General features: G+C 36.4%; 1 protein-coding gene across 1 annotated transcript in view; it reads left to right on the top strand.

Moving 5' to 3' along the window:
- Positions 1-14,645, top strand: part of KIAA1109 (KIAA1109 ortholog) — a 111,982-nt gene that overhangs the window by 23,378 nt on the left and 73,959 nt on the right. The window contains exons 12-21 of the mRNA XM_009887870.1: positions 743-834; positions 1,731-1,848; positions 2,955-3,110; positions 4,100-4,197; positions 5,219-5,397; positions 5,532-5,638; positions 7,721-7,929; positions 10,468-10,695; positions 11,269-11,409; positions 12,657-12,833. Of these exons, the coding sequence (XP_009886172.1) occupies positions 743-834; positions 1,731-1,848; positions 2,955-3,110; positions 4,100-4,197; positions 5,219-5,397; positions 5,532-5,638; positions 7,721-7,929; positions 10,468-10,695; positions 11,269-11,409; positions 12,657-12,833 (1,505 nt within the window). The remainder of the gene's footprint in view (positions 1-742; positions 835-1,730; positions 1,849-2,954; positions 3,111-4,099; positions 4,198-5,218; positions 5,398-5,531; positions 5,639-7,720; positions 7,930-10,467; positions 10,696-11,268; positions 11,410-12,656; positions 12,834-14,645) is intronic.

Below are 14,645 nucleotides of genomic sequence, written 5' to 3'. Positions count from 1 at the left end.
TCCTGAACAGTTATCTTAATTCCTACATGTGTGAATGTCTTGTAGTGTTTTTCCGTTGCAACTGTGAAATTTATAATCTTATGTAAAGGAACAAAAAGTATTTCCTTGTACATTTCATTGCAAGATATTAAAGCATGTACAAATCTAAATATTAAGTTACCTCTGTGGTTTGTTTAGGTTAGGAAACGCAAATTTCTTAACTACTAGACAGCGTATCATTTAACTGTGTGTGTATTGAAGCAGATTACAGATATATGGTCAACTCAAAGCAGGAAGACATCTTCAGTAGGATTAGTGTAGTAGTTGAATCACGCTGAGAAATGCGTTATGAAAACTAATTTAATAGTAGTTTAATTAAACAAAACAAACACCAAAATCCAAGGTGAAGTGGAGATAAAGGTATGGGTATGTTCCTTGCATTTACTGATCTTGTTGCCTAATTTGAAGCCCTTTGCTAAATTGTTTGTTCTCTTGATTCTCTCTGTCATATTTGAAATTTATTCTGCAACTTAAACCAAGATCTTGCTGGGTCCAGAAATGGAGACTTTTGTCGTCTCTTTTACATGAAGGCAGAACACGTTAAGCTCTTTACTGATGAACAGGAGAGGACAGAGTTATAATAGTACTAATTTCCATCATGATATTTCTTGATTGTTAGTGGACTGCTGAAATCACTGGTGAAAATTATTTAAATATTTGTGTAACTCTTATATCTGACTGTTTTATATCTTTTGTTTGCTAGGCTATACACCTACAATTAAAGGGCAGCTTCTACATGTTGATGCCACCAGCAGTATGCAGTACCGCACGCTCTTAGAAGCTGAAATGCTAGCTGTAAGTTTCCATTAATAAGCGGAAAGCTTCAGTCTCTAGAGGATTTTTAGTAAACAGCGTATTTATTTGTCTGTGAAGCAGTTCTTTAGGTTCTTAAACAATACAGAAATATGCTTTTTGAATGTATTTGCAAGACCTCAATATGTAAGGAACTTCTGTGCATACATAGCTATGTATGTGTGTAATTTTCAGTGACTTAATGTAATTTATACACCAAGTTGTATGTGTTTTGAAAACAGTGGAGGGATTGGAGTGCCATTTACAAATCTTGCCTTGTTTACTATGCAGCTATATGTTCATATAGGCTTCACCTTAATAAACGATTACACTTGCTAGCTGTGCTACAGAATGTGAGCGCATAAGCACTTAAAATTACTTCAGAGTGCTTGAATTACTTGAGACAGATTTAATACTGCATTATTCTTTTGTTTGCCTCATATTTCACTTCTGCAATACTGTAGGTCTGTAGATTACCTTTCTCACTGATTTTTAAATGACCTTATTAGAGTGATGTTTGTCATGTTAAAATTTGAGCATCGTATCAATGGTTGAAAAATACTGTGTTCTGAGGGATTTTTATCTTTAGCGTATTATGAAAAGTGATGCTTTTAATGAAAACTTTGGTATATAAATTGCTTGGTGCGTCTACTGCAACAAGATGTATCAGAAGTTTGTGGTATACCTTTCCAAATAAATGAATACGCTAACGCTTGACCTTCAAACACAGAAGGAGAGAGAGATTAAATTATTAAGGAACTAGAGAGTCCTTCTGTTCATCCCAGCAGGAAAACAGTTTTAATTATTCAGCAGAGTACCTATGTGAAAACTGCTGAGCTACAGGGTCAAGCGTTGTCATCTTCTCAAGTAATTCTGATGCTTTAATATCTTGTTCACAGTTTCATATTAATGCCAGCTATCCCCGGATATGGAACATGCCACAGACATGGCAATGTGAACTGGAGGTTTATAAAGCAACCTATCATTTCATCTTTGCTCAGAAAAGCTTCTTTACAGGTAAATTCTTTACTAAATACTTAATTTGATATGGAACTTATTCTTTCTTTACAATTTCTTTTCAAATTTTGCAAAAGTGTGCAAGGTCAGGTAGTCCGACTTCACATATTTAGGACAACAAATTGTTTCTGAAGATGAAGTTCCTAATGTTTCCTGTTTGTCTTTAAGTGTCTAAGTACATGACATTCTTCTATTTGAGTAGAGATACCAAATAATTTAATTTTCTAACATCTAAACTAAATTTGATCTGCAGTTATGTTAAGTGATTTTAAATTTCAGGTTAATTTATTTCTATCAGAGCAATTGATTTGTTTAATATTTGTGACGTAGGATGGTGATTTCTCCAATTTCTCTCTCTTTGGCTGACTGATTTTCAAATACTTAGGCTTTAGGTTGTGTCCCTGTGGCTGACAGATGGTGAGAGAATGTATTTTGCTCCTTAGGAGTTTGGCTGTGAATAAGAATACATGCGCACAAGGCAGTACAATGTGATACAGCATCACCAAACTGTTGCAGAATGTTCCAGCTGCAGTAATGGAAAGAATATAGTCCCATCAATGTGGCACTGCCTGGGCTAATTAGCCCTGCTGGGAGGAAGGATTAATTAGTGCAGGCATAGTGCCATGCTAATAAAGTTATCCTCCTAGTGAGGCCGGAGCCGTTATCCGTATAGTGCTGCAGTACGCAGCAGTGTCTACCAATCTATTCACAGCAAACATGAACTTCTACAACAACTCTATTTTGCTATGTTAAGAAATATTACTAGTGTACACATTCAGACTATCAGAGTGGAAAACCAAAGGAAAGCGGTTGGTAGTCCAGTGCTTTTAGGTCAACGTGTAACTTTGCTACCGATCAAAACTAAACTAGAGAACTTAATTAAACCTATGGCTTTCCAACTTAAAAAGCAGGTGAGAAATGGGAGATGGGTTCACAGCAAGTATTTGTGGGATATCTGCCTGAGAAATGGATAGTGTGTATTGTTCTCCTTTTCCTTCTTCTGTAAAGGAGCAAACAGTTAAGATTTACAATTTACGCAAAGCCAAAAACTTAAAAGAAGAAAATCTCTCACTTGATTGCTACTAACTTGTGTTTTATTGCTTTAGATTTGATCCAAGACTGGTCCAGTGACAGTGCACCTGATATTTTTTCATTTGTTCCTTATATGTGGAACTTCAAAGTCATGTTTCATCAATTTGAAATGATTTGGGCAGCAAATCAACACAACTGGATTGACTGTTCCACCAAACAACAAGAAAATGGTGAGACCACTTTTTACTTGGAAGAAGAGTACATATACAAAAAATATATACAAAATATAGAGTATATAGATATAGAGAGTACAAGAATTATAAAATTTTTGCTACAAAATGTGTGTTCAGTGATAAGTAACCCTTTTGCTACTGGTGATGCACAACCCAACCTAAAACTGTTGTAAGTTCTAACTTAGTTTGTACAAATGCATACCTTTTAGGGGGGAGAGTGCAGGTCTAGATCTGTTTTAGCATTCATTTTTCAAGACCCTTTGAAAATTTCATTTAGTACAACAGTTTGCAGAGAGCAACCGTGAGGTCTTGACATATACTCAGTAAGCTAAATGAAAACGTTCACTTGGGAATAAATTTTTTGAGTTATGTTGGAAAAAATACCGTTTGAACTCCATATAACTAGAAATGTCTGTTTCCGGTTCATTTCAGAATAGGAGATAATACTGCCAAGTCTAAACAAAACTAAGAGGTACATTTCACAAAGCTAAAACTTTGATGTGCAATTTGTTTTATACATATTTCAGTGGTCTACATTGTAGTAAAATCTTGTCATTTCAATGTAGAAAGAGGATGGTGGATTAAAAATCATTAAGTTGTGTTCTAGTTAAAAATAAGGCTTGCTAATTTGTCAGAAGCCTGAGAAATTTTCGCTGTGTGTTTTCTTGTCCAATAACCGGTGAGCGAAGCAATAAAGTAAGTCATCAGAAATTAGTTCCAGTTGTTTCTGTTGTCTGCTTGCAATTTCATTGTGCTAAGTACAGTCCCTTTCTATAAAGGACGAGCTGTAGGGAGTAGGTACTTTCAGAATAATTTAGTATGATGTACTCTAAATAGACAGTAGATAAAATGGCAATTTCCTCTGTCATGAGTTCTTGGATATCTTTTTATTATTTTTACCTGTATGTTTGATAATTTGACTAAGAACAAAACAAGGAGTACTTTTGACAGGTTTTTTTTTGTTTATTTTTTGTCTTCTCTCCCAGTTTATCTTGCAGCTTGTGGAGAAACACTGAACATTGTTTTCTCTCTGCCTTTCACTGACTTTGTTCCAACCACGTGCAATACTAGATTCTCTTTAAGGGTAAGTTCTTCCCCTCTCGCCCCTTTTGTCTTCTAAATGTGAGATAGTTTCCCTACCTTCTTCCTTCTTCACTCAGGAAATTTTGAATAAACTTTTTCCTGAAATAAAAATGCTCTTTCACTTCCAGTTCATAGAATTTTTCTTTAGGTAATCCAGAGGTAAATGGTTTATGTTGCTTATATGAAGGATCCAATCATAGGCTGTTTTAATTTATACATACATATATCTACACAAAAAAAAAAAATTTAAGAATATATACACGCATATGCTTCATACATATCTATATACACACATTTAGAATGTATATTTACTATATATACTTAGACTGTGTGTGTCTATGTATGTATTTTATCACTTGGAAGTCTATTCCCATTTATTTAGAAAATGTGGAAATCTAATATATGTTCAAAGGTAAAAATGAAATCTGAAACGAGTACCCCCAAACCATTTTGGATAGCCATATTCCAGATTTTTACGAGTTTCTGGAGAATAAGTAATGATGATAAACTATTTTTAAACAGACGCAGCTAATTCTTTGAAAGACTGTACTTCTTGTCTTCCCTAAAATAGAAGCAATCTACTGCTACTAAAAATAAAAAAATAGTTGATGGTGATGTTGGTAATTTCAGATAATTTGATAGCAAAGAAAGAAATGTCTTTTTTTTTTTTTTTTTGAAGTATGGTTTAGATGAGCTGTAGGGTAGCCTTGGGCCAGTCGCTTAACTTCTGCAGTATGGCTTGAACGACAGAAGACCAGGAATCACTGAAAGCCATGCCCCTGTGTTTTACAGATTGCTATGGTGTGTTGTTATGTGCAAATTGCTGGACTCAATGACTGTTCAGAAGTACAGAGCTCTTGGGATTGTGCTAGAAATTGGTGGGAGTTGTGGTCAGTAATCACGCGTGAAAACTGACATTTCTTGCCTCGCTTTGACTGTAAAGTGAAGATGATTGTGCATATGAACACGCGAATAGCATGCGAATGTAAATTAATTTTTCTCTTACTAATGTTTGATTTTAGGGAGAAGATGTTGATCTTCATTTGTATCTACCAGATTGTCATCCTAGTAAATATTCCCTTTTTATGTTGGTGAAAGATTGTCAGCCTAATAAAATGAGTCCTGAATCTTGCATTTCTGCCGAATGTCAAAGTGGTCAGAAAACGGGCAAACCCAAATGGAGGAACATTACTCAAGAAGAGTGAGTTTCATTGTGATGTATATTTTGTGTCTTTATATTGGCTCTTCATATTTACTGATTTTTGGTTGTGACAAAAGCAACGTCATATCTTCATGGAAGATATTTAATAAAAGTGTGATGTTTCTTTTTGAAAGGGCTGGATGGGTTGAATGCTGGACAGTCCCGAGTGTTGTGTTTACAATTGACTACTCATGGCACCCAATTTATCCTCAAAAGGCAGATGAGCAGTTAAAACAATCCTGTAAGTGTCTCTACCTTTTTCTTGTTAGCGTGTTTCATTTCAGGAACTGCTGAGATATTGTTGGATCAAACTGCTTAAATTTGCAGAAAGGAATTTTGAACTGAACTACTATTATACGTCACATGGGAGAATGTTAATCTTTAGACTGCACCAGGTTTGATTTAAAAACTGACAACATCTCATCGTGCAGAATTTCAGAACACGTCCCAGTTCCCTGTGTAAAAGGAGGATACTGTCTGTAGTTCACTTCTCCTCGTCCTCAGTGAAGTGGATCTCTTAAATGGGTTGTTGTGTAACATAAAACGTCGCTTGGTATATTTAATGTGAAGTACAATATTTTTGGCAGTATCATGTTCCTTAGCCTTTCTAAGCTCTTTTTCCTTTGGATGTTGTGATGTTGTCTTATGATTTAAGTGTTTAAATGCACTATATATGAGATATAATAACATAATATTACCTTTATGGATATGAAACTGGCGGATTTCATTGTAGCTAGCACTGTTGAAGTGAGCCGAGGCCATCAGATACGAGTGTTAGATTGGTCAGTCTGGCACTAATTTCTAAATAAGAATTCTTCAATTTTAAATGTCTGAACAGTACTACTGAATAAGAAATATTCTGTAAGTTTATGCCTAAAAAAAAAAAGTTAAAAAACACTTAAACGCAGAGATAAAAGTACATTATTTTAAATGCAGAGGGAGGTATGCAGGAAGTTATGGGGTTACATAAAAGCCTTTAGATTGAGATGGTGGAAGCAGAACGGATGAACGAGAGGTATTAGAAGAATAATGAGGGCTAATTTGGATGGGCTTCAATCAACAGGTGTTAGAAGACATGCTGGGTAGTGTTTTTAGGTTTTGAGTTCCAACAATTCAAATCTTAAAGAACTCCAATTTTAGAGGATGAAGCAGAAAAAGTGAGATTCATCTTGCCAGATGTTCATTAAATGCTCTTGTGAGACTCTGTCCGTTTGTGTCAAATGTGCACAGTTCAAATTTGAAAACATTTACTGGTAATAGTAGCAATTGAACCTGTGTTGGAGCGTTTTTACCTACGTGGGTAATTTTGCCTGCAGCTTCCTTCACTGGATAATCCGGCACAGTCCAGCTCGCTTCTCATCTGTGATGCTGACAGAATGTGTTTGTTACAGTAGCAACACCTGTATTTTATTTTGAGTTAACTGATAGAACTCTTTTAAGTCTCTGAGAAACAAATATGTTGCATTACAAGAGATGCAGCTTCCAAAAAAGTGGTCATCTCACTGTGGCATTTAGCCGATTTATAACACATAACATAGTGCAAGCACTCAGCAAGTGTTGTAGGCAATAATGGTAGATTAAAGCCTTGAAGGTTTGCTGGCTACAGGCATGTGTTCACTGTATGTGCTGGTTCTTCCAGTTAAACTGGCACCGAAACCTTACTCCATCTGGAGCATCAATTTTAGATGTTTTTCCCATAGAGTTCTTTACTTCCCAGCAATTGCTTTCCATCCCCAAAGCTCTTCCAGTTATTCTCTTCCTTCTCATCGCCTTTCCCCACTTAAAAAAGACAAAGCGCTTTCTTCTCCCTAACTTCAAATTAAAAGAAGGGATAGGAAATAAGATTTTAGTTTCCAAACTGTTTTGTGACTAGAGTAATTGAGTTGTTTGAGAGGAAATTTTGGCCTACAGAGCTACCGGTTCAGAATAGGTTTCTAATATAACTTTTGCAATTTTCCTGTTTATTCACTTCTGTTTATTCTGCAATAGCTGTGTGGTTGTGGGAAATCTGCTACACTGAAATGAAAGCATGTCTTTGTTTAACTTGAAAAGCAAGATAAATAAATTTATTTTTTTTTAAGAACTTGAAGGATTCTTTTGCTTAATTAACATTGACTAAAATATTCTTTATTTTCCTGTCTTCGCATAGTTACTAGTATGAGAAACCAGTTCTGCAGCATAGACATATTAACATAATTATACAAGCCAAATTAGAAAATGCGAAAAGTTGTACAATTAATAAGCATTCATTTTTGCAGGATTTTAACTATCAGAAGCCTAACTTGCAATCAAAAGCTGTTTTCTTCTTTGTTTTGCTCCAAAGTGTCAGAAATGGAAGAAACAATGTTATCTGTGCTAAGACCATCGCAGAAACCAGCCGAGAGCGTGATTTCATCTCCCACAGCTTCGACGCGCCTTCCCCTTGACCCCTCAGAGCTGCCCCCGGATAAGCTCCACGTGGAACTGGAACTCTCCCCAGATTCCCAGATAACCCTGTATGGACCCCTGCTCAAAGCCTTTCTGTCCATAAAGGTAGGCATAGGAACACAACTCATCAAATTTATGGATGGCCGCATTGAGGAAAAGGAAAGAATTCGTTTGAAGTGGAAAATTAGTTTTCCGCGGAATAAGTGAATTTAGATGAAAGCTTCTTGTAAGTACTACTTTGGAATGGCTTTCTTTGGTGATACGGTGTAGCTGGGATGAATTCAGTTGGCACAGGCTTATGAGTAGACTTCCAATATATACATGTAGACCCATCTGAACATAATTTTTCTTTCAACGAATAATATATGCTCTGGACTTCATGTGCAGAAAATGTCTTCTTTGACTTCTGCAGTAGTAAAAAAAAAAATAAATCCATGATTATGACTAGGGCTTATATTAACAATCACTTTTATACAAAGATATATCAGAACCCATGCTTTTAGTGCATTTTAAGAACTGCAGAGTATCTTAATGGGTTGTTTGGTTTTGTTTAAATTAGATTCGGTGAAATTTCTGGACTTGGGATCATGGAGGGGAAGGAGATGACAATAAGTTTAATTTTAAAAGCTACTTCAATGAATATTGAAGAATTTTTCATCCTTTTTTGATGTTAATCTGTTATGCTTCGGAATGTTTGTTTATGTCGCTTATGTTGGGTCCTCTTCCCTACTGATCTTCAGAGTGGTTAGAAACGGTTTAGTTTCACCTCCCTCACCCTGCCTTGTTCTGACAAAAGCAGAGGCGACTGAACATGTCCCTTCTGTTTGACTAAGGGTGAAATGCTTGGGTTTTGGTTGGTTTTTGTGATTGTTTGGGGGTTTTTTGTTTGTTTTTTTTTGTCTGTTTTAAAGGTCTGTTTTAGCCTAGGCAGATCTAGGCTGAGGTAATGCTTCTGGAGGCTTTCATTTTGGCTCAGAGAACGAGGAATTTTTTGAGCTAGGTGATCAGTATCAGGGCTCATATTGAAACAGACATTTTTGTGAATTTATGCAAGGTATTGCACGTAAGCAATGAATAGCAGAAAATATTATTTTTTTTTGTAGATTATAGGACTTTCAAATATCCTCATTATTTTTTCATGTTGCCACTAAAGTAAATGGGATTAAAATTATGCCAGTAATGCATCTTGAAGACTTCATTTCTTCTGATACAGAGGATACTGGAGTTCTTAGCACCCTCTGTTGGGTCTGCCTTATAAAAAAAAAATATTTCAAGGTCTGTGTCGTAACATTGACCTTTTATCTTTTCCCTTTGCTAAAAAGCAAAGCATATTAGCTTTGCTTAACTTCTGAGGGTTTTTTGGTTTGGCCACAGGGCAGTGCTTAATTCGTATGCATTAACACCAAAAATACTTCAGAGACTCAGTGCAAGATGGTAAAATTACATGTCCACAGGAGTCGTTCTTTCAAGGCTGATCACGAGCCTCCCTTTTCTGCAGACCTTTTGCAAGGACATGGGTACCTTGCGGTTGCTTGCTTTCTTCTTGTTGTACACTTCCTTTTTGCTCACTTGTGCTGCAGACTTGTGCTTACGGAAGAACAAAGTAGTTTTGCAAAGCAAATGAGGCACAGAAATGGGAAGGAGGGGAGCAAGAAACGTCATAAGATTCAAGTTTGTTTCAGTTTAATCTTCAGTCGAGTACTCATTTCTCTGCATCTCGCGAGTCACCAGTGGAGTGTGTAACAGTTGGAACGTTTCTGTCAAGATGAGAGGCCAAGGGACTGAATTACTTTCTAGGAATGAATGAGGGAGCAACATTTGTGTTTGTGTTGTAACCGCTTTGGTCAGAGAGGATTTTGCTTCACAGAATGCTTGGTGCCCAGCACTTCCCCCATACTGAATGAACAAGAAAATATAACCTGCATAATTCAGAAAATCCGTCTTGAGAGAGAGTCCGGCCCGTTGGTTGTTTTTTTTTTTTTTTTTTTTTTTTTTTAAGGGGGGAGGAGGGGACAAATTCTCAGAAATCTGATTCTGACCCAGCTAATAAATAAAACACAGGAAGTTTGTTTATTTATTTATTTATTTAGAGATGGATTTTCTGTTTCCCAGTAGAATTTGGCAAAGTTATTTTGGTCTTTTATAATTGAGGGGGATTAGCTTCGAAACAAGGTGGGTTTTAGACACAAGGAGAGAAATGTTTATGAACAAGTATTTTGGAAGCATTTAAGTCTTTGAAGTATGCTGATAACGAGTTTCAGAAGGTTGGATGAGAGTGACTTCCTGCCGGATGTTTTGTGTTCTTAGTCTCAGAGTTATCTTTAAAAGCACAAAATCTGTTAAAATGTCAGTAGTAGTGCTTCAGAATAGTTATGTGTATGGCATGCATCTAGAATACTAGATAACTTTGAGAACTACTGAGAGTCCCTTCTTTTCCTGCAGAGCACATGGTCTAAATTTGCTCGCTTAAGGTATTGATTTTTCGTAAAATAGAAGTATATCTGTTTCTTCAGGTATAGGTTGTAGCTATACGTCTTATTTTAGGGAAGGCTAACATACGGGAAAAGCTCGGATTTGTATTTCATTACATAGCCTATATGTTTTTAATTTGTTTTTAATGGTCGTAACAATTCCTTTTCCTAGGAAAATTATTTTGGAGAAGATGACATGTACACTGATTTTGAAGAAGTTATTTCAAGCCCTGTTTTGTCACTGTCTACATCTTCAAGCTCTGGATGGACAGCTGTTGGAGTGGAAAACGACAAAAAAGAAAATGAAAGTTCAGTCAAGCCAGTTCACCCTCTCACTCTACGCCCATGGGATATCACTGTGCTTGTTAATTTGTACAAAGTGCATGGGCGATTACCAGTGGTAAGTACTTTAGAATCTTAAAATATTTTGCTTCGTGTAACTTATTTTTTTTCTAGATTGATAATCTGGAGTTTAACTCCCCAGAACATTAAGATAGGGTGGTGCTTACCAAAGCATGTGTATACGCTCTACTAAAATAGTGGCTATCTAAACTAATTTGAGATGTGATTTATTTTGCTTATTTGGGAGGCAGAACTGGATAATTTTTTTAATGATTTTTATTCAATGAACTTGATTTGCGTGATAATATTTTTGATTGACCATTATGATTTCTCTGCTGGTTAGCAAAACTGTCTTATAATGGTGCATTCTGCTCTGTGCAGCTGCATTCTGAGGGATCCCCAGGAATTCACATAAGAACCCAGTTAAAAATTGGGTTCACCCAAATGGTTTGAATTGCTGTTTATGTAATTGTGGAAAGATTTTTTTGAAGTTGCACAGGCTTCTTTTTGAGTATCTGTTTGGAGGAAAACTGGCATGCTTCCTGCTCACAGGTTTGGTTCTAATCTTACCTTTTCAACCGTGTTGTATATTTTTGGTTTCTGAAGCAGATGTGTTTAATTTTTATTTTAGCATTGCAGTCCAGATGGTCCAGAGTGCCCTACAGCTTTCTTGGAAAGGTTGTGTTTTGAGATGAAGAAAGGATTTAGAGAAACAATGCTTCAACTTGTACTGTCTCCAGTGAATTTGTTTCTGAATGACAACTATCAGGTAGTAAGCGTTTTTTTTTTACGTGTTCACATGTGTGTATTTGGATTGTGGAAGTTGTGATGATCTTAAATTCTTTTTTGTTAGGAACTTTCCTGTTGTACATACACAAGGTTTGTTAGGGCTTATGAGTCATAAGAGGCACTAAAGAAAAATCTGATGCTTTTTTTTAAAAATCTTTATTTCTGTCCAGTTTGCGTTTTAGTGAAATGAACAAAAGATTGTACTTTCTTAATTTTGCTTAAAATCTTTCTGGAGAGTTTTCTCCAGGAAACAGAGAGTAATCTTCAAGCTGGTCTTACAACCATTGCGTGGTCTCTGGTTTGTGCGTGGGGGCTTTTTTTGTTTGTGTGTTTTGTGTGGTGGGTGGTTGATACTATTTTCATTTTTTTTTTTTAAAGAATTTGGCTTTCAAAGATAACGTAGGTTGCCAGTGATATAAAAAGAGTAGGGCATGTTTCTTCTTCATTAAGCAACTCCAAAGGTTTTGCTGACAATGGAAAACAAACCAGGCAAGATAACAAGTTTAAAAAAACTGAATGAAAGAGAAGTTTTGCTGTTGACTTACTGGCTTTAATCCACAGCTTACCTCCATGCAGTCACAAGCATCTGGTGTATGCCTGTGCTGGTTTTATCTTCTCAGTTTCTTCTCTGGCTGCTGGAGTAAGCTTCTTTTGAAAAGTATTGCATCTGGATGATCGCATCTGCAAACAAGTAGCTCTGATTTAGGTAGCCAAGGAATACTTTGGTGAAAAGTGCAACTTAGAGGACAGCCTCTGATGTTTGGTTTTGGGGCTTTTTTAAATTTATTGTTATTTTTTATTTATAATTTCTAAGCTTTTTGGTAGTAGCAAACCTTCGTAAGTCATGTTTTTTAACCTCTTGGTGGCTTCCATTGTTAAACATGCTCTTCTGTTCTTTGTTTATATTTTATTGCAATAGTATTTAACAGGTGGTGACTAGATGTCACTGTGTGGAATTCAGCAAGGGAAAGTTGTTGATGACGGTTGCTAAAAATTAAACCAAACCTAACAAAAGTTTGATAAACTTCCCTCTCCCCTCATAAGATTTGCATGTATGTTGTTGCGTGAGTAATGCTGAGAAGTCTTGGGACTGTCCAGCTGCGCAAAAGTCAACAGGATTGAAGTGGTGAAGATGAATGTGTATGAAGGATCTCCGGCTACACAGTTTTTTGCACTTTCTATTGATGTATTCTTTGCAAATATTAGCTTTAACTTACTTGTCCTTAACAGCGACCTGCAGTGGATGAAGTTCTTCGAGAGGGTCACATCAGCCTGTCAGGTCTGCAGTTGCGTGCTCACGCAATGTTTTCAGCGGAAGGTCTGCCTCTTGGAAGCGATACTTTAGAATATGCGTGGCTGATAGATGTACAGGCTGGAAGTCTTACAGCCAAAGTTACTGCACCACAGGTACCATCTGGAAACTATTGGCTTTGAAGTATTACCTTTCTTCTTTCTTGTAAAGCTGGCGTAGCATGGATTTTGGAAAGCACCTGAATTCGGATGCATCTATGCCTTAAGTAACCTTAATTTCATCGTTTTAAAATCTTACCGTTTCTATAAATGTATGCCAAATGAGCTGAATCTGATATTCATCTGGGATGATGGTAACAGAGCATGAACAAATCAGTAGTGAACACTCTTGTCACTACCTGTAAACACTTGTATGTTACACCTATGTATGATAATGTACTTTAATATTGACTAGAAAGGCAACTGTGGTATCTACATGCACTTCAAGTGATTTAATTGCAGAGTAAATAATACTTCTCTGTAAATAGAGTAGGTGTTTTGGGATATCTTCAGCCATATCTAGGTATTGTGACAAACAGGAGAAAGGAAAGTCTATTCAAATGGTTTAAGTATGAGATGACTTAGTTGTCTGTGACTTCCTCTGAGGTTACCTTTATGATGCTGGCTTCTGGAGTTGCAGGTTCATTTCCCCTGCTGGTTAAATCTCTGGGAAGACAAATGAGGTACGCAGTTGTGATTGCAATCTGAAAGGCAATTTGATATCTCTCCGACGTAAGGTTCTTGGAGATATGTTGGCATTTGCATGAAGGAATGCTGCCAACAATAGGATATCAAGTTGAGCATCTGGCAAGAATTTAGCTTGCACATAAAGTTCTGGCTTTCTGTAGAAAGCTGTGCAGAAAGTCACCTTTTGAAGTATGAGACAAATAAGGTAATTTCTGGGAGCGTAGTATGGGCAGGCCTTAGCGGGAGAGTGGCTGGTAGCTCAGTCATGCTGCTCAGTGTGTAAGTTCTGATGCTTGGTCCCACTGTGACATAGTTTGCTTTCACAGTGTTGGATTTACTTAGGTCAGTCTTAGCACTAACCTCTTTTAGTTTTGCCATTTATGTTACTTTTATCTTTCCAGATATAATAAAGGCTCCAAGTATACAGTAGGCAGATCACTTCAATTTATTTCTGGTGTGGGCTGCCAGACCTTTAAAAAAAGCTTGCTTTATCACTGTATTCTGAGGCATGAGAAAAGTATGTAAACTCTATTTAGTAGTTCCTCTTTGGTTTATTTATTTATGTATTTATTTTTTTTAAGACACTTCTACATCCTCTTATTCCTCTAAAAATTGGACTTATTTTCTAGGGTTAAACATGTATTTCATTAGGAGACTTCTGCAGCAAATAAAATCAAAATAAGGCATACAAGCAGTTTTGTTAAATCTAGAGAATAGACTCCAGATACATTTTCCTGCTTTTGTGGCGGTATTCCCCAAAATGCTACCACTGATTTAGATAAGCTATAGTATTTACTCCACTGCTCTATGCTTCAAAATTAAACCTAGTTGATTCAAAATACTCTAAGGATACTCTAAGGTTAGAGAACATTTGCAAATGCTTGATTCAACTTAAGGATTTTCTTCCCCTACAAAACCATTCACTAGTGTATGCTCCATACAGGATTTTTATTTTATTTTGTTTGTTATTCTCAGCACTGATATGGAGCAGAACTTGAATTTGCTGTTTCAGGCTCATTGGCTTTTTTCCTCCTGTGTGATGTATTGCAAGAATTTGTGAAGTCCTAAAGGGAGGAGGGGAGATTTTGTGCAGGGCAGTCATAGCTATATTAAATTCCATTTAAATTACTGCTGATTTTAAGTGCCCTCTCCTTTGGCTAGCCGAAGAAAATCTATTTCCCCTCTCATAATAGAGACAGACAGTCATGAATCATTTCCTTTGAGTGAGCTAACTATATAAAA

Source organism: Charadrius vociferus, unplaced genomic scaffold, assembly GCF_000708025.1.
Source record: "Charadrius vociferus isolate BGI_N301 unplaced genomic scaffold, ASM70802v2 scaffold806, whole genome shotgun sequence".
Classification (NCBI taxonomy): domain Eukaryota; kingdom Metazoa; phylum Chordata; class Aves; order Charadriiformes; family Charadriidae; genus Charadrius; species Charadrius vociferus.
Note: the sequence above shows the minus strand (reverse complement) of the source record. Positions and strands in the feature narration are given on the sequence as shown.